Below are 20,233 nucleotides of genomic sequence, written 5' to 3'. Positions count from 1 at the left end.
TTGCTTTACAATCTTATGTTACTTTCTGCTGTACAGCACAGTGAATCTGTTATATGTTTACATATATCCCCTCTTTTTTGAATTTCCTTCCCATTTAGGTCACCACAGAGCACTGAACAGAGTTCTCTGGGCTATACAATAGGTTCTCATTAGTTACCTTTTATATACATATTACCAATATTTGGTCTGTGTTATCCATTGCTTTATCTCCTGCTCCTACAAGTATGCCTGGCACACAGTTGGGACTTGAAAGATATTTGTTAAATGATTGGATGGCTTACCTAGGACCTAACCAGACTCCTCTGAGAAAGTTTGAGGGAGTGGCCTGAGGGCCTAGAAAATCAGGTTTCATCCAATCAGAAAGGCGAGTTGCCTAGTTGAGAGTGGGAATCACTTATTTTGTTGTGAGAGCAACCATAGGTCTGACCTGTGGAAGCCTAGGAAGAGAAGATTTGCTGGAAAGGGTTCCCTTGGCCTTTGATAGGTGTTCTGGGATGGAGTAAGACTTTGAGCATTTCCACCTCAAGAAATAAAAACAAAAAGCATAAATCCATCTGAACTTCCTTCTACCATGCCTGCCATGGTAGAATGATAGTGCCTGCCATGCATCACAGTTGGAGGTGATTTTCTTTCAATGATTCATCTTCCCAGCTAAAGTCTAGTGGGGACCATATCTCTCTGGTTAACCACTGTATCCTGGTGCCTCAGTAAATATTGAATGTATGAGTCTGAAACTGTGAAGATGTGTGACTGTGATTCCACCAACTTTTAAAGCACCTCCCAGAGTTTGTTCAGATGTGAAGAAGTAGGTGTGCAGTGTTGACTGGAATGTGGTCCTTCCCTCATGGAGCTTGCTGACAGGATGTCATCAGCCAAGTAAATAACTGGGTGATACTTTCAATGAAAGAGAAAGTAAAAAATGCTATGGTTTTTATAGCCAGGGAACTTAATCCAGGCTTATTGGCTTGGGAGTGAAAGGGCTGTTTTGGTGGCTTCAGGACAATTAGCCTGAAGAGATTCGGGCTTGTCAGAGTCTTCCTGCCAAGTAGGAGGTTGGGTCTGAACTCCCACCCAAATCCTCAGACCTTGAATCTCATGTTCTGTTGGCCACGTGTCAGCTTAAAGGCCCATCTTTTAAAACACTATGATAAAGAGGCATGTCAACTTTTATTGGCTGTATAATATTGCTGCAGGGAGGGTTCTCTTTTCCAACATCCGTTCCACAAAAGTGAAGCTCATGACTCAGGGCCTCCAGTGTCTGCTGTTCTCCCCAGCATGGCTCCAGCAGCATGAGGACAGCCATCTTGAGTCCTGACCTTGGGCCGGCGTTGGAGGCAAGGGCGGGGCGCGGGTGGGTTTCCGGCCTCAGGTGACCCGGTGCTCATCGTCCTGTGCACCCCGGCAGAGTTCGTGAAGCGGCTCCGGTATTGCGAATACCTGGGGAAGTACTTCTGCGACTGCTGCCACTCGTACTCGGAGTCCTGCATTCCCGCCCGGATCCTCAGGATGTGGGACTTCCGGAAGTACTACGTCAGCAACTTCTCCAAACGCCTGCTGGACCACATAAGGCATGAGCCCATCTTCAACCTGGTGCACGTCAGCCACGGCCTGTACACCAAGGCCAAGGAACTGGACAGAGTGAGGGTGAGCAGCCACCTTTCCTGGGGGAGGGTGTCCAGCGGCCAAAAGGGCCCTGCGGCAGTAAGTGGACGTCTCCCCCGACTCTGGGGATCCAGACAGACCCTTTAAGGGGCAGACTTGCCATCCAGCAGCTGGAGCTTATGCTTCAGAGACCTTCTCCTGCTTCGTCTCTTTTCAAATTCCCGTACCCAAGTCTTAACGTTATGCCTAGTTTTGTTTGTACCTAGCTTTTGAATTTTATTGTCTTTTAAATGGGGCTTCCTTGCTAGCTCAGTCAGTAATGAATCTGCCTGCATTCCTGGAGACCAGGTTAGATCCTTGGGTTGAGAAGATCCCCTGGAGAAGGAAATGTCAACCCCGCCCCAGTATTCTTGCTTGGAAAATCCCAGGGATAGAGGAGCCTAGTGGGCTACTGTCCATGGGGATGCAAGGATCTGACGCAACTTAGCGACTCAACCACTGCCATCTTTTAAAGAAAAATTGATGTGTTTAAGGGTACTACCTGATGACTTGATGTATATATATACACACAGTGAAATGATTGATAGTCAAGCTAATTAACATATCCATCCCCTCACAGGGTTACCTGTCTGTGTATGTGATGAGAACATCTGAAACTTACTCTCCTAGCAAATTTCCAGTTTTTAATACAGTCTCGTGAATTATAGTCATCATGCTGTACATGAGATCTCTAGACTTATCCTGGTTGTTTAGTTGTTGTTTATAGTCGCTAAGTCGTGTCCAACTCCTTCGTGACCCCATGGTCTTATCCTAGGTAACTGTAACTCTATGTCCTGGGCCAATTATCTCCCCATGTCCCCACCTCCTCAGTCCAGGATCCACCCTTATAGTCTGTGCTTTTATGTATTTGACTTTTTTAGATCCCCTGTATAAATGAGATCAGGCAGTTTTTGTCTTTCTGTGTCTGACTTCACTCACTTGGCATAATGTCCCCCAGGTACATCCATGGTGTCTGCAATCACAGAATCCCCTTTTGTACATAGTTTGGTGTTTTTTAAAAAGAAGGCCCCCGACACTGTGTAAGCTTTAGACTCCCCAAGACCTGGGTCCTTCCTGGGCCCTCTGTAGATCTCTGGACTCAGTCATGGGCCCCTTTATAGACTCTATAGACTGTGCATTATATGCTTTATATATATGCAAAGTTGATATGCTTTATTGACTGTGCATTTCAAAGACTTATTTTCTAGAGTTGTAGCATTTCAAGGTTAGAACTAACATTTAATTTTGACTTATACATTTCCAGTGTTACTTATCACATTACACTTTCCCCCGCCCCCTGTTTGGTTTCTCACATTAGGAAATCCAGGAGCAGCTATTTCATATCAAGAAGCTGTTGAAGACCTGCAGGTTTGCTGAAAGGTACTGCTGTGGGCTGGGCTGGGCTGGGCTATGAATGGGAGGTCTGATAACCTCCACACTCTTTACGGTCCATCTCCACCAGTGCAGAGTGATTGTCTCATGCCTCTCCTTGGGGATGTAGACACTCTCTTGAATGTTGCTAAACGTTCTTACTCACCACCAGGGAATTTAACATGTTAAGAAGAATGGACTAGTATAAGTATCAAACAACCCTAGCCAGTGGACTTTTATTATTATTTTGAAAAAAAAAAAAAAAGTGAAAGTCATTCAGTTGTGTCCAACTTTGCGACCCCATGGACTGTAGCCCACTAGGCTCCTTTGTCCATGGAATTCTCCAGGCCAGCATACTGGAGTGGGTAGCCTTTCCCTTCTCTAGGGGATTTAAGTTGTGATAAAATACACATAAATTTACCATCCTGACCCTTTTTAAGTGTACAGTTAAGCAGTTAGGTACATTCATGTTGATAGGCAACCATCATCACCATCCATCCACAGAGCTCTTTTCATTTTGTAAAACTGAAACTCTTTACCCACAGTAGTTCTCCATCCTCTGTTCCAGCTTTGGGAACCACCATTCTCTGTTCTGTCTCTATGATTTTGACTATTCCAAGTACCTCATGTGAGTGGAATCATACAGTGTTTGTTGTTTTGTGCCCGGCGTTTCATGTAGCATCATGTCAAGCTACACTCACACTGTGGCCTGTGTCAGGATTTCCTTTGAAAGGCGGAGTGATGTTGAATATTCATACATTGTCTGTATATTCCATCTTTTGTTGATTGATCCACCCATCTTGGGTTGCTTTCTTTCGGTTATTGTGACGAGTGCTGCTGTGTTCATGGGTGTACCAGTGCCTTTTAAAACACTATGATAAAGAGGCATGTCAACTTTTATTGGCTGTATAATATTCTGTACTATAATGTGGTATTCATTTAAGTATTTTCCTGTTACTGAACACCTAATACATTTAAAATATCTTTTGTTATAAAAAAAAAAAATCACACCCAAACACTAAGCTTCAGCTGAATCTCTGACCACATCCATAGGTATGTCCTGAGGATGAGCTTTTGGGGGCCATGGCCATAAAAGCACAGGCATGAATTCATTTAACAGAGATATTTTTAAGAGGAGGAAAAGTAGCTTACTCAAGGAGTTAGGATTACTGGTTATAATAGGTGAGATCATAGTGTTAGTCTCTCAGTTGTGTCCAACTCTTTGTGTCCCCATGGTGTGTCCATGGCAGTCTCCAGGCAAGAATACTGGAATGGTTGCCATTCCCTTCTCCAGGGGATCTTTCCGACTCTGGGATTGAATCAGGGTCTCCTGCATTGCAGGTAGATTCTTTAGCACCTGAACTACCAGTTGGGATTATAGGTTTTTAAAAACTTTTGTTCTCTTTTAGAGCTGCTTTCTGTTTCTGATCCTTATTTAATGATGCACTACTTCTGAATTACATTTCTTGGGGAGGAGCTTGTCTTTTATAATCATTTTGGCCTTTAACTCTACCTCCTGGCTTTGGGGTGAAAAATTAGTTTCTTCTCGGGGCCTCAGTTTTCTCTGTAACATGTAACAACATCCACAGTTCTTACCATCTGCAAAAATGTCTTGAATATCCACTCTGTGCTTCAGATGAAAAAGCCACAGGACACGTGTTCAGAGAGAGTCTGGGGAGGAAGTCAGCACGGAGAGATCTTTGCCAAAGTGCGTGCCTGTCACTGGTGCACATGCTTCTGAGGGCATGGGGGAGGGGCAGCATGTAGTTTTTAAGGGACAAAGTGGGGAGGCGGGCAGACAAGGCTTCCTAGGGACAAAGCCAGAGCTTGAAGAGCAAGTCAGAGCAAAAACAAGGGTTCAGGGACCCTCCGGCTGAGAAAATAGTGTGAGCCAGGACCACCCGTCGCTGGGCAGAGAATTAAACTGGGTTTAGCATCCCTAGAGCATCCAGTTCAGTGTAGGCTTGGGAACGCAGTGCATGGTGATGCTGCTAACTGACATAAGGGGTTCAGAAAGAGATCGGGGGGCTTGGAGAAGATTACCTACAGTTCTGAATGCCCTTGGGACATCCAAGTGCCTTTAAGCAGCCCGCACTTGGATTGTGGTTGTTGCTTAGTTGTGTCCGATTCCTTGTGGGACTGCAGCCCGCCAGGCTTCTCTATCCATGAGATTTCCCAGGCAGGAATACTCGAGTGGGTTGCCATTTCCTTCTCCAGGGGATCTTCCCGACTCAGTTGGATGCTTGTGTCTTAATATCAGTGCTGGATCTGAGGTTTGGGAGTCACAGCATCAATAACTCTTCCTGAGATATCCATCAGTCACACTGATGGACTTAAAATGGAGCTGGAGTTGAATAAAGGGGTCATTATTATCTCAATACATGTTGTCAGGACTCAAAAACCAAATTTTAAGTTTTCTTTCACTCAAAGTGTACATGGGCAGCTGTCAGAGACACTTTTCTCATTCAGCTTTTTGAAATCATTATTTACGGAATTTTAGCTTCCTGGCTTCCAAGCAAAACTTGCAAAATGTAAAGTAGGGAGTTAACTTGTTCCTGGGGCTATTTTTTTTTTAAGTTGAAAAACTTCAGTTTTGAGAGCCAGGAAAAAACAAACCCTTCTCCCAGTCCCTAGTTCCTGCCCCGACCTGTGTGGGTGGGTTTCTGATTTCCTCTGGTTTTCTCTCCTGAAGCACATTAAAGGAGTTTGAGCAGCTGCCGGGACACTTGACGGAGGCGCTCCACTTGTTCTCCCTGGAGGACATGGTCAAGGTCAAGAAAGGGCTGCTGGCGCCCTTGCTCAAGGAGATTCTGAAAGCTTCCCTCGAGCACGTGGCCAGCTGTGAGGTGAGATCTGCTTCCCCAGCGGGCGTGCCCTGAGCTGTCCTTTTTGCGGCCGATCCTGGGTGGGCTGTTTTGCACTTAGCTCCTTTACCCTCACAAACTGAGGAAAGTCCCAGCAACACGTTTCATTGCCGAAGTTTAGTCACTAAGTCGTGTCCGACTCTTTGCGACCTCGTGGACTGTAGCCCACCAGGCTCCTCTGTCCATGCGATTTTCTGGGCAAGAATGGGTTGCCATTTCCTTCTCCAGGGGATCTTCCCAGTCCATGGATTGAACCCACGTCTCCTGCATTAGCAGGCGGGTTCTTTACCACTGAGCCCCCAGGGAAGCCCCTGCACTATTTACAGATGAGTGAAATGAGGTTCAGAGCTGTTCAGTACCAGACCAAGAGTGTCCTGCTGGTATGTAAGCCTGGGCCAAGCGACTGGTCGTCTGAGCGCCCAGCCCGGCATGTGGCCTCCCTCCATTCTCGTCTGCTCTGACATGCCAAGTGCAGCCGCATAGACTCAGGATCCAGTGGAAATAGGAGCTCTGTGTCTTCACGGACTGATGAATTGCAGGGGAGCTCCCAGAAATAAAATGAGATCATTTAAGAACACGTGTTTAAAATCATGATCTTTCTCTGGTGCCTCAAACTACCCTGATGCAGTTGTCCAGACAGAACGGACGCACATTTATTGCTCTGACCCATCCACCGTGGCAGAAGATAGTATTCTGTTCCTTCTAGAGGCTGGAATCACAGACACTTAACGATGATTTTGAAACTGTATATCATTAGAACGCTTGTATAATGAGAGGAGTTTACTGTCTTGGCTTATAGAATACCAAACTGAAATTTTTCTTTCATCTGACATAGACAGGCTTTTTAATTGTTACTTGTATCCATGATATTCGGTGGCCTTCTGCAAATATGATATGTTGCTTAGGCCTATCTTTTGTCCTGTGCAGAATGTTTCATTTTGACTTCTATGAAAATTGCAATTCACAGATTTATATAAACCTTTTAAATGCAGAAACTTGTTACTTCCACAGCCAATTTAGGGAATTTTAGAATAACAAATTTCAGTACCTGGGGCGGGGGAGTGTGGAAATCTGGTGTTTATAGAGTTCTATGAAAGTGAAACTCAGTTTCTCCATTAGGAGAAATGTTACCCATGAAGACTCTCACTTTTGACTCCTATTCTTACAGCTGTGTCAAGGAAAGGGCTTCATTTGTGAATTTTGCCGGAGTACAGCTGTCATTTTCCCATTTCAGACTGCAACGTGTAGAAGATGTTCAGGTATCTTAATACCATAATACTGTAAGCTTAATAGCAATATAATAACATTAGCGCAAAGTTTCTTAAGCAGAAAATTAACTTAAGCTTGAAACTGAAAGTTGCTCAGTCATGTCCAACTCTTTGGGACCCCATGGTCCCATGGAATTTTCCAGGCCAGGATACTGAAGTAGGTAGCCTTTCCCTTCTCCATGGGATCTTCCCAACCCAGGGATCGAACTCAGGTCTCCTGCAATGCAGGCGGAGTCTTTACCAACTGAGCTATCAAGCTTAATAACAGCTTAATAACTAAAGCATAGTGTTATTTCCTTAAGGTATAATGATGCTAGTGTGTGCTTCTCTGTTGAATTGGAGCTGATAAAGTTTTGGATGTACAGGGAGGAGGTGTGATGGGGCAGAGATAAAGGATGATGTCTCAGGGAACAGAGTTCAGAGATAGGAGGTAGCCCTGTTTGACCTGTCCCCCAGTTCTTCTACATCAGGGCAAGTTACAGCTGCACCTGTTTTGTAATTGAATCACAGTCGACCCCAAGTTCACTCCAGGGGTCCCCAACCTCTGGAATCTAATGCCTGATGTTCTGAGGTGGAGCTGATGTAATAATAATAGACATAAAATGCACAAAAAATGTAATGCACTTGTATCATCCCCAAGCCATCCCCCACCCTGACTCATGGAAAAATTATCTTCCACAAAACTGGTCCCTGGTGCCAAAAGTTTGTGAACCGCTGCCCTAGGGTTAGTTCTCAGGCTCCACACCCACGAAGGTAAGAAAGCAGTGGGACTGGGCCAAGGAAGAAGGCTCGTTGCCATGAAGGCTCGGGGTATCTCTCAGAGATCTATAGAGCTGAGGTGGATTTTCAGCATTTTCCCAAATTAGGGACAGAGAGCCAGCCAGGCCTTTAAACCTCATATTGACCAGTCACTGGATGTGGCCTGCAACTACCAAGGGGGCATAACCTTGATCGAGGCAGCTCTCTTTAGTTAGGGCCATTTCCAGAGAAGGGATGTCACCTCCTGAGCCATCAGCCACCAGCTCTCCCAGCACCCGTGGTGGATGGTCTTTGAGCAGATCTGGGAGGCGCTGCAGTCCATTACCCAGGCTCTCTCAGCCTGTTTCACTGGTCCTCATGGCCCTGTTGTTGTTTTTGTTTAGTTGCTAAGTCGTGCCTGAGTCTTTGTGACGTCATGGACTGTAGCCTGCCAGGCTCCTCTGTCTATGGGATTCCCCAGGCAAGAATATGGAGCAGGTTGCCATTTCTTTCTCCAGGGGATCTTCCCGACCCAGGGTTGGGACCCGTGTCTCTTGGATTGGCAAATGGATTCTTTACCACTGACCCACCAGGGAGGCCCATCCTCATGATCTAGTGGGGACAAATCCTCTTGTCTTCAAGGGACCTCTTGGCTTTAGGTCCTCTCTCCCCAGGCTGGGGATGAGTGTCTGTTACATATTTAAGAAACCAGCTACCCATTTGCTGACGGCTCTCCTCCTTGCTTGCAGTGTGCAGAGCTTGCTTTCACAAGCAGTGCTTCCAGTCCTCCCAGTGCCCCCGGTGTGCGAGGATCACAGCGAGGAGAAGACTTCTGGAAAGTCTACCCTCTGCGGCGACATGATGTACTTGACTATAGCGAGAAAGACCACGCAGCATACCTTATGATCACATCGCTCGTGTCTCCTGTTGATAACATTGTTTTGACTATTGTCTATTAAGAAAAAAGATGACCAATATTCTCTTTATTATATATATTTAATATTTTTGGAGACTGCGGATTCTTTGTTATTAAAAGTAGAGTTGTTACTGGTGCCAAAGAATGCTCAAACTACCACACAATTGCACTCATCTCACACGCTAGTAAAGTAATGCTCAAAATTCTCCAAGCCAGGATTCAGCAATACGTGAACCATGAACTTCCTGATGTTCAAGCGGTTTTAGAAAAGACAGAGGAACCAGAGATCAAATTGCCAACATCTGTTGGATTGTTGAAAAAACAAGAGAGTTCCAGAAAAACATCTATTTCTGCTTTATTGACTATGCCAAAGCCTTGGACTGTGTGGATCACAGTAAACTGTGGAAAATTCTGAAAGAGATGGGAATCCCAGACCACCTGCCCTGCCTCCTGAGAAATCTGTATGCAGGTCAGGAAGCAATAGTTAGAAATGGACATGGAACAACAGACTGGTTCCAAGTAGGAAGAGGAGTATGTCAAGGCTGTATATTATCACCCTGCTTATTTAACTTATATGCAGAGGGTACATTATGAGAAACACTGAGATGGATGAAGCGCAAGCTGAAATCAAGATTGATGGGAGAAATATCAATCACCTCAGATATGCAGATGATACCACCCTTATGGCAGAAAGTGAACAACTAAAGACCTTCTTGATGAAAGTGAAAGAGAGTGAAGAAGTAGGCTTAAAGCCCAACATTCAGAAGACTAAGATCATGGCACCTGGTCCTATCGCTTCATGGGAAATAGATGGGGAAACAGTGGAAACAGTGGCTGACTTTATTTTTCTGAGGTCCGAAATCACTGCAGATGGTGATTACAGCCATGAAATTAAAAGACACTTACTCCTTGGAAGAAAAGTTATGACCAACCTGGACAGCATATTGAAAAGCAGAGACATTACTTTGTCAACAAAGGTCTGTCTAGTCAAGGCTATGGTTTTTCCAGTGGTCATGTATGGATGTGAGAGTTGGACTATAAAGAAAGCTGAGTGCTGAAGAATTGATGCTTTTGAACTGTGGTGTTGGAGAAGACTCTTGAGAGTCCTTTGGCCTGCAAGGAGATCCAACCAGTCCATCCAAAAGGGGATCAGTCCTGAATATTCATTGGAAGGACTGATGTTGAAGCTGAAACTCCAATATTTTGGCCACCTGATGCAAAGAGCTGACTCATTTGAAAAGACCCTGAGGCTAGGAAAGATTGAGGGCAGGGGGAGAAGGGGACGACAGAGGATGAGATGGCTGGATGGCATCACTGACTCAATGGACATGGGTTTGGGTGAACTCTAGGAGTTGCTAGTGGACAGGGAGGCCTAGTGTGCTGGGTTTCATGGGGTCACAAAGAGCGACTGAACTGACCTGAACTGTTACTGGTGATTTTGTTTACAAATGTTCAATGTTTTTGCTGCTACTGGTGTTTTTTTTAAGGGTTTTTTGATACTTCTTAACTTGTATTTGAATGGTTGTATTTAGCTAATGGTGGAACCTTTTTTTTAATGAATTGTAACTGACAAGATGAATTACTCAGTTCCTATTCCTATAAAGCTTGTTTTGTGAAAGGAATTGGTACTTTGAATGAACAAAAACTGCAAACAAAAATCTGTATTCTCAGGCTTTGTTTCTGACCTAAATTCCATTTTGTAACTGTATCATAGAGACTTTACTTCTTCCAGGGTTTGTGTCCGGGGCATGCTTTTGCAGTTACATGTATGTATGGATGAGTTTTGAGTTGCTTAACAGTGCATGGAGGTGCTATTTGAAGTACTTGCCTCTAGATGGCGCCCTTCAAAGGGCACAAATCAAACCTCTTGTCAACTCTATTCCACAAAGTCAGGGCATGTGTGGGTGACTAGAACTTTATCCCTGCCTTTCAGAACTTTGTCTTGTAGATATAAAATTGAACATAAGGTAGTTGAAAACGTAAATAAGCTATTTACTTCTTCAAATACAGGGGAAATGCTGTTAATGAACAATGTGATGCTAGTAATAACTACAATCACAGACATTCCATTAACAAGGTTAGGTGAATCACTGAACCTTTATGAATCCTTTTTTCTTATTGTTTCTTATATTTGCATGCTTTCTTGAAACATGTGAGCTTATTTTTTCTTCCACCTCCTATATACTTTATCCTGCTTGAGAAAGAGCCCTGGGGCTGTGTCCCTTCTCAGCACATCTTTAGTCTGGAATGTGGTGTCATATCCTCGGGATTCCCATGCCCTAAGAAAATCTGCTCAGAATGAACTTGTCAAACATCACTGCTGCTGCTGCTGCTAAGTCGCTTCAGTCGTGTCCGACTCTGTGCGACCCCATAGACGGCAGTCCACTAGGCTCCCCCGTCCCTGGGATTCTCCAGGCGAGAACACTGGAGTGGGTTGCCATTTCCTTCTCCGATCCATGAAAGTGAAAAGTGAAAGTGAAGTCGCTCAGTCGCGTCCGACTCTAGCGACCCCATGGACTGCAGCCCACCAGGCTCCTCCGTCCATGGCATTTTCCAAACATCACTGGCCGGCAGTAAAGTGGTTCCCTCGCCCCAGCCAGTCCTGTGTATGTGTGTGTGTTTCATTCAGTGGGTTAATATTGTTGTTTAGTCAGTCATGTCTCTGTGACCCCATGGACTGTACCCCGCCAGGCTCCGCTGTCCATGGGATTCTCCAGGCAAGAATACTGGAGTGGTTGCCATTTCCTCCTCTAGAGGATCTTCTTGACCCAGGGATGGAACCCACATCCCCTGCACTGGCGGGTAGATTCCTTACTGCTGTGCCACCAGGGTAGTCCTGGGGTGAAATTGAGTCCATGGAAGAAATGAGTGTCTCCTGTGAACCTGGTATTCTCTCATTCTATCCATGGTTTCTTGCCCCAGCTACCTCTGCCAAAGCAGGGTCCCTTTTCATTATTTAAGCTGGGTCTCTCTTAAATAGAAATTTAGGCACACAGATGGGCAGGGAAGCCTGACGTGCTGCAGTCCATGGGGTTGCAGAGTCAGACACGACTGAGCGACTGAACTGAGGACAAGTGAGATGAAGTTTAAGACGTTTTATTCCTTTAAAATATTTATTTGGCTGCGCTGGGTCTTAACTGCGGCATGTGGGATCTAGTTCCCTGACCAGGGATGGAACCCAGGCACCCTGCATTGGGAGCGAGGCGTCTTAGCCACTGGACCACCAGGCAAGTTCTGATAACGTTTTAGTCTTACCCATAGCTTACATTCCCTCTTAGGAACTCGGAGTCCGAGGGACATGTTGATATTCCCGAGAACAGCTCAACGAGGGTCATGTCGTCATCTCCTCTTTCCAGGTGAGCACACTGGGACTCCGAGAAGAGAAATAACTTCCCTAGGTTCCCACAGGTAGTGTATTCTGCCTGCCTCCAAAGGCTGTGCCACAGCCTCCACTTCTCCCGTGGTCTCTTCTGGAGATGATAACAACAAAAACAACTTTAACTTGTAAGAGCTGGTCACCCCCAAGTTGGCGGCATCGTGCCGAGTGCATTCTCACATCCTTCCCTTGTGTTTGTTTATTGCAGGAGTTGCTGCGGCTCACGCATTGCTTGAAGGGCTCTGCATTCAGGTTGCCATGTCTGTAAGGCACTGGTGAGTGGGTGGGTCTGTGTGAGTGTGTCTTCGTGCCTGCGCACAGGTGTGTGACACATCTTTTGTTGAGGAAGAGTGCACAGGAGCTACCCAGGAAGTGATACTTGCCAATTTTTGTTCTGAGGAAGAGTGTAGCCATTGGAATAGCCGGTCTACAGATCTGACTGGACTGTGGTTCCTCCCAGCCGTGGTAATAGAGGCTCCGTCTCACTAAGGCACCTGCTGGAACAGAGAAGCGGGCTGAGCTCACGTGCAGCATCTTGGAGGAAGTAATTTGTTGTGACTTTTCTGGTTGTTGTTTGGTTTCTAAGTCGTGTCTGTCTTTTGCAACCCCATGGACTGTAGCCCACCAGGCTCCTCTGTCCCTGGGGCTTTCCAGGAAGAATACTGGAGCCGGTTGCCATTTCCTCTTCCAGGGGATCTTTCCAACCCAGGGATTGAACCTGAGTCTCTTGGGTCTCATGCATTGGCAGGCAGATTCTTTACCACTGAGCTACCTGAGGGGCCCTTGTTGAGACATAGATTGCTCTTTAATAGGATATACTCCTTGCCTGGTTTTACCATGTGATTCTGCCTCGATTGCCAGAAGGAAGATGAAGACCTGGCGTTTCTCATCAGACCATGGCCCACTGTGGGGCACCCAGATGCAGAACCCGGATTCCACTGGTTAACTTTCTGCCTTTGTATTGTTCACTTGGAAAATCCCAGTAACATATGCTTTACAGTCCGATGCTCTGCAGGTAGGGAGTTATACCTTCAAGGCACATGGGGTGAGGAGGGCGAGCCCTCCCAAAGATGTTCTGGTGTTTTGACTTGGGTGAGAATCTTTGGCTGAAACTATGGACCAAATCCCACATCTGCACTTCCTACCCAAGTGACTCTGACCACACTACATCCATGACCTGAGCTCTTTGGAAATAAGGGGATGATAACTGTGTAGTTGATATGAGGATCTGACGTGAAAACAAATCACCCAGCAGAGGGCTGACTGACCCCAGGCGGGAGCACACAGGCAGGAACCCAGCTGGATGAGGGTCGTGGTGGGCCGGGGGTGCGAGGCCCCTGGAGGGCCTGGCAGAGGCCTGACACCACGCAGAGAAGAGCTCAGGACTGGCTTCAGCTCTGTGGTTAATCTCTGGGATCTCTCTGGACCAGAGAGCTGCCCCTTCATGTGTGAGGAAGCGGGGAAGTGTGTTTTCAGTTTTAGGCTGAGGTTTTCCAGCTGTGTTTGCACTCTGCCTCCCATAGCACAACTCATGAACACACTGTTTGAGTTTCTGGTGAAGTGAAAAAGAGAACTCTGCTTCTCCTTCCCAAACCAGTTGGGGAATTATTTCAAGAGAGAGGTCCTTAAATGTTTGTTTTGAGGAAACAGCTCACAAGGATGTTGACAATGAGGCGTTGCAACGCTCCGCCACATTCCCCTTTGGAGAAGACCTTGAGAAGTCTCGTGACGGAGGCTTCCTGTATGTGGCGTCTGGCTGCCCTGAAACCCACTGCACCCTGGTGACTGGGACTGAAGTTCCCAGCTCTCCCCTAACAAGCTCACAACGTCCCTCTCGGTGAGAAGAGGAAGCTGGTTGAGAGGAGTCTGTGGGATGCGTGAACTCACCAGCCCTGCCGTCCGGAGCCCTGGGCCTGTAAAGCCTTCCTGCCGCACCTAGGCAGGGACAGAAAAGCTTCTAACTGCTCACTGGGAAGCGTCCCCTTCTCACCTGCCTGAAGTGAAGTGAAAGGTCCAACTCTTTGTGACCCTGTGGACTGTAGCCCGCCAGGCTCCTCTGTCCATGGGATTCTCCAGCAAGAATACTGGAGTGGGTAACCATTCCCTCCTTCAGGGGATCTTCCCAACCCAGGGATCGAACCCAGGTCTCCCACATTGCAGGTGGATTCTTTACCAGCTGAGCCACCAGAGAAGCCCAAGAATACTGGAGTGGGTGCCCTTCTCCAGGGGATCCTCTGGACCCAGGAATTGAATTGGGGTCTCCTGCATTGCAGGAGAATTCTTTACCAGCTGAGCCACCTCCCTTCCCCCAATCTTGTTCTCACCTGCGGTCCCACTCACTCTAAACAAGTTTCAGCATTAAAGGGAACTGCTGTATAGACCGGGAGCTCACTTCCGTGCTCTGCGGTGACCTAGAGGAGTGGGGGCACGTGGGAGGGAGAGGGTTCTCAGAGGGAGGGGATATATGTATACATCTAGTGATTCACTTCATTGTGCAACAGAAACTAACACCACATTATAAAGTAACTATACCCCAATTAAAAAAAAAAAAAAAAGAAACCATTCCATTGGCCACTTGTCGAGTGGGTACTGTTGCCAGGCAGATAAAGGTGACTTTGGGAAAGGGCTGGACTCCAGACTCCAGTTACCCGGATCTGAACTCCCTCCCCTGAACTCGGTTCATTATTTGCCCCACGAGGATCAAACAAGAGTACCTTGTCTTCCCACTAAAAGGGGGAGACCCTGGGGATAGCTTCTCAATCAAAAGTCAATAGAAGATGGCTTATTAGTAGCTGGTGGACAATCTTCATTATATCAAGGGAATGGACAATGGCTCCCATTAACCATGGGCCTATAAAACAAAAGGAAAGATGAGTTTACAGCTTGCAGCCTGTCCAGCAGTATCTGCTCTTCTCCTCCTAGGTACACCGTCCTAGCCTCGTGCATCTGGTTGAGCCAATGCAGCCAGAGAGGGACCAGTGAAATTCAAGTGGAGGTGATGCCACTGCTTCCGGTCTGGCCTTGAAACATCCTGCCTTTCCTTCCCTCCTCTGTGCCCTGAGACCCCGCCTCTGACGGTTAGCCTGAGAGGAGAGAGCTAATCTGGGTCTGGAGTGTTTGTTTTTATACATGTGGACTGGTGATAGGATGTAAGAGCAACAGGTGGGACTGTGGGGAAGGGTGGCTGTGGCCCCCAGCCTTCCCTGAGTTTAGCCCAGTTCCTTTAACAAGGTTCTCTGGTGTTCCAACTAGACCCCCCTGTCCCAAGGATCTCAGCCTCACGTGGACACAAGCTGAACTCACCTACTTATGACTATCCCCTTAGTCTTCCCAGCTTTACTAAATTTGCTAACAGGTGAGTGCGTTCTCCCAGTTCTGTACCAACTTCAGAACTGGGGGCAGGTGAGGACTTCAAATGCTAATTCTTTCTCCACATGGCTCTGTCTGTGCTAACAGCACTAGAGCCTTGGATGTCTGGAGAAAGGAAGAAAAGGAATACTTATTGTGCCTCTGTTATGTACTAGAAGTAGGGGCTTCCCAGGTGGCTCAGCGGTAAAGAATCCACCTGCCAGGGCAGGAGACACAGGAGGCATGGGTTCAAATCCTGGTTTGGAAGGTCCCAGAGCAGGAAATGGCCACCCACTCCAGTGTTCATGCCTGGAGGATCCCATGGACAAAAGAGCCTGGTGAGCTATAGTCCATGGGGTTGCAAAGAGTCAGACATGCTGAGCATCTGAGCACACTTTGTAGTAGAGACTGAGATTTTCTGTTTTAAAATGAATGGCCAGAAATTTTCTCTGGTGAAATGACTTTGATTCTGTGCCATAAATAACAAACAGTAGACAGGCGTGCAAATGTCTATGGCCTGAGCTTTCCTTGCCAGGAAGAATGGCAAATGCCAAGGTCCAAACATGCCTGCTCTGTCCCCAAACCAGATGACTGGAGCAGCCTAGGCAGTGGTTAGAGAGCAGTCAGGAGCTAGATCTCCTAAGGCTGCAGAGGCCATGGGAACGAGTCCAGATTTAGATCTGTACAAACCTGGAGCCCACTGGAGGATATATGAAGGGACAACAGAGCGACTTCCCTTTCACTTTTCACTTTCATGCATTGGAGAAGGAAATGGCACCCCACTCCAGAGAATCCCAGGGACGGGGGAGCCTGGTGGGCTGCCGTCTATGGGGTCACACAGAGTCGGACACGACTGAAGCGACTTAGCAGCAGCAGCAGCATGCTCTTTGTTGTTCAGTCGCTAAATCATGTCCGACTCTTTGCAACCCCATGGACTACAGCACACTAGGCCTCCCTGTCCCTCACCATCTCCCAGAGTTTGCCCAAGTTCATACCCATTGAGTCGGTGACGCCCTCCAACCATCTCATCCTCTGTCGTCCCCTTCTCCTCCCGCCTTCAGTCTTTCCCAGCATCAGGGTCTTTTCCAGTGAGTCGACTCTTCACATCAGGTGGCCAGAGTATTGGAACTTCAGCTTCAGCATGCTCTGGTCTACATTTAAAAGTGTTCACTTCGGAGAAGGGTGTGCTTAGGGGAAGACACAGTGGCTGGGTGATCAGTTGGAGACCATCCAGGTTCAGGGAAGGGCTAAACCTGCAGTGGTAGCAGTGGGGTTGAAAGAAGCTGATGGTCTGTTGTCCAGACGTCACTGTTGTGATTAAGACTTCAGAGTATACCTGTCCTCAGTTGTGAGAAGTGCAGGGACACAGTTGTGTCTATGGCCGTGACCACAGCTAGGCATCGACTCAGCACTTAAGGAGAGTGACTGAAATTGATCATCTCCCCTCTCCCTTCTTTGTTATTATGACTGTTAACATTGGTTTGCTGCTGCTGCTGCTAAGTCGCTTCAGTCGTGTCCGACTCTGTGCAACCCCATAGACGGCAGCCCATCAGGCTCCCCCACCTCTGAGATTCTCCAGGCAAGAGTACTGGAGTGGGTTGCCATTTCCTTCTCCAATGCATGAAAGTGAAAAGTGAAAGTGAAGTCGCTCAGTCGTGTCCGACTCTTTGCGACCCCATGGACTATAGCCTACCAGGCTCCTCTGTCCATGGGATTTTCCAGGCAAGAGTACTGGAGTGGGATGCCATTGCCTTCTCTGAACATTGTTTTAGGAAAGAAAAAAAAGTATCAGCCCATCTCTACAGCAGGTGGCAGTCTTGCTTGGAGTTTGAGCCTCAAACAATGACGCATGTGCATATCAAAGCTACCAAAATCCACAGTACTTCAAGCCCGATTTGGTGTCGCCATGGGAAGAGAAGGAGCTAATCAATAATTATCATCATCTAGAAAATCACCCTTTAGGAAGGTGGTCGATCAGAGTATAAACACGTGATTTTCACTAAGGATAACGTGTCACCTTTTTATAAGGAAGAGTTGGTTTTTCTCGCCTTTCCAGTCATTATAAACCAACACACAGCACCAGGAGTGTTTCCTGGTAAATCTTCACTGTCTTTATCTCTTTAGAGGTGGGGCTCCCAGGGCTGTTTTTAGAGCTGGTGGGTAGGGTATGGGTGCCGGACAGCACAGAGGTTCAGAGCCTCAGACCTCTTGGGTTTCAAAGCTGGCTCTTACTAGTTATGACCTTGTGCATGTTATGTAAGGCTTATGTCTCAGTTCCTCATCTCTAAAATGAACATAATAGCAGCCTCTGCCATGTGGGGTTGTTGTAAAGATTAAATGAGTAGTAAGTGTGAAATATGGGCTTCCCTGGTGGTAAAGAATCTGCCTCCCGATGCAGGAAATGTGGGGTTCAGTGTTCAGTCCCTGATCCAGGAAGATCCCCTGGAGAAGGAAATGGCAACCCACTCCAGTATTCTTGCCTGGAGAATCCCATGGACAGAGGAGCCTAGCAGGCTACGGTCAAAGGGGTCGCCAAAGAGTCAGATACAGCTTAGCAACTGAACAACAGCAAGTGTAAAGCCTGTGTAACAGTACTGGCGCGCGGCATGATGCGAGTGACAGTGAATGTTGTCGGTATGGCGAATATGCTTTTCAGGGGTGGGAACAGCTTTGCAGGGCACCTAACGCTCATCACCTCAAGCCAGGGACAGCTGCCACAGAAACCTCCTCTCCCCCAAGGGTAGAATCTAGGTGGTAGAAACTTCAAGTTGGAGTGGACGGAGAGGCATGAGGTGTGTCTCTGCTTTTAGAATGGACTACACGCTGAACGTGGAGGGGCAGTGCTCAGTTGCTCGGTTGTGTCTGTACTCTTTATGGTCCCATGGACGGTAGTCCACCTGGCTCCTCTGCTCTGTGCATGGAATTTTGTCTATGGCATTCAGGCAAGAATTCTGGAATGGGTTGCCACTTCTACTCCAGGGAATCTTCCCGACCCAGGGATCAAACCCTCCTCTCCTGCATTAGCAGGTGGATACTTTACCACTAGCGCCACCTGTGGAGAGGCAGAGTAAAACCTAAATTTGTGCCTGGTCCAGCCTCCTGCTCCTGTGAAGTTCTGGCCTCAGAAAGCACAGTGGCGCCCCCTCTGCCAACGTCCCCTGACTCCCCCGCCATCTATACCCCAGTCCTAACTTCACATTCAAATCAGCCTCAATAAATGGAAATCTATCCCCGTTCCAAAGGTTCTGCAGGGAAAGAAAGCGTGAGATGCAAACTTTGCCCCAACACTACCAATGTCACGAAATCCATGAGGAAAAGGGACTATTGGAGAATTCAGGATAAGGAAAGGGGACTCTTTCTGAACTTAGCCTTTTTCTTTTGTTTGAAAAACAGAAATTCATTATGGTAGGACTTTGACCATAGGGTCAACCATGAGCTGGTCTGTCCCTCAGTGAGTGTCCAAATGCTCTGGGTCCATAAGCTGCCTCAGTAAGAGAGGAAAAAACGTGTCCAGTATTTGAGTAGCTGTGAAGTAGCACCCTTATGGCAGAAAGTGAAGAGGAACTAAAAAGCCTCTTGATGAAAGTGAAAGTGGAGAGTGAAAAAGTTGGCTTAAAGCTCAACATTAAGAAAATGAAGATAATGGCATCTGGTCCCATCACTTCATGGGAAATAGATGGGGAAACAGTGGAAACAGAGTCAGACTTTATTTTTTTGGGCTCCAAAATCACTGCAGATGGTGACTGCAGCCATGAAATTAAAAGACGCTTACTCCTTGGAAGAAAAGTTACGGCCAACAAAGGTCCGTCTAGTCAAGGCTATGGTTTTTCCTGCGGTCATGTATGGATGTGAGAGTTGGACTGTGAAGAAGGCTGAGTGCCGAAGAATTGATGCTTTTGAACTGTGGTGTTGGAGAAGACTCTTGAGAGTCCCTTGGACTGCAAGGAAATCCATCCAGTCCATTCTGAAGGAGATCAGCCCTGGGATTTCTTTGGAGGGAATGATGCTGAAGCTGAAACTCCAGTACTTTGGCCACCTCATGGGAAGAGTTGACTCATTGGAAAAGACTCTGATGCTGGGAGGGATTGGGGGCAGAAGGAGAAGGGGACGACCGAGGATGAGATGGCTGGATGGCATCACCGACTTGATGGACGTGAGTCTGAGTGAACTCCGGGAGTTGGTGATGGACAGGGAGGCCTGGCGTGCTGCGATTCATGGGGTCGCAAAGAGTCGGACACAACTGAGCGACTGAACTGACTGACTGACTGAAGCAGCACCAGTGAAAAGATAGCGCTTCACAGAGCTGAGTTAGGACTGTCCCCTGATCCCATCCCCAGCCCGTCCTGCCAGCATCGCTTAAGAAGCTAGACTAGTCTTGAAGCCCAAAGAACCAGGGTTTATTTGGAGACTTAGTTTTCACACACATCATTCCAGTTACATGATGGACATAAGCAAGTCACCTCACTTCCCCAGGCCTTCATTTCCCCTCCCATAAGCTGAGCATAAGCGAACCAAGTCAGTGTTTCCAGAAGTGAATTCCCTGGAACATTAGTCCTTTGAGTTGCTCCATGAAGAAAAGAGTTCTATGGTCTAAAGCAGTAGTTTCAGTCTTGTCCCTCTGGAAACAGCTGGCCATGTCTGGAGATAATTTTTTTTTAACTAAAAAATTTTTTTAATTTATTTTATTTTTTGGCCACACCACACAGCATGT

The 20,233-nt window shown here is 47.0% G+C and overlaps 1 protein-coding gene across 4 annotated transcripts in view; it reads left to right on the top strand.

The window, feature by feature from the left end:
* The window catches only part of RUBCNL (rubicon like autophagy enhancer), a 42,140-nt gene extending 33,307 nt beyond the window's left edge, over positions 1–8,833 (top strand). For all 4 annotated transcript variants that reach the window (XM_040267241.1, XM_040267242.1, XM_040267243.1 and 1 more), the window contains 5 exons: positions 1,406–1,644; positions 2,960–3,021; positions 5,705–5,858; positions 7,045–7,135; positions 8,632–8,833. In XM_040267241.1, the coding sequence (XP_040123175.1) occupies positions 1,406–1,644; positions 2,960–3,021; positions 5,705–5,858; positions 7,045–7,135; positions 8,632–8,744 (659 nt within the window). In that variant the 3' untranslated portion in view covers positions 8,745–8,833. The remainder of the gene's footprint in view (positions 1–1,405; positions 1,645–2,959; positions 3,022–5,704; positions 5,859–7,044; positions 7,136–8,631) is intronic.
* The last annotated feature ends 11,400 nt before the right edge of the window (positions 8,834–20,233 follow it).

Source organism: Oryx dammah, unplaced genomic scaffold (assembly GCF_014754425.2).
Source record: "Oryx dammah isolate SB20612 unplaced genomic scaffold, SCBI_Odam_1.1 HiC_scaffold_24, whole genome shotgun sequence".
NCBI lineage: Eukaryota > Metazoa > Chordata > Mammalia > Artiodactyla > Bovidae > Oryx > Oryx dammah.
Note: the sequence above shows the minus strand (reverse complement) of the source record. Positions and strands in the feature narration are given on the sequence as shown.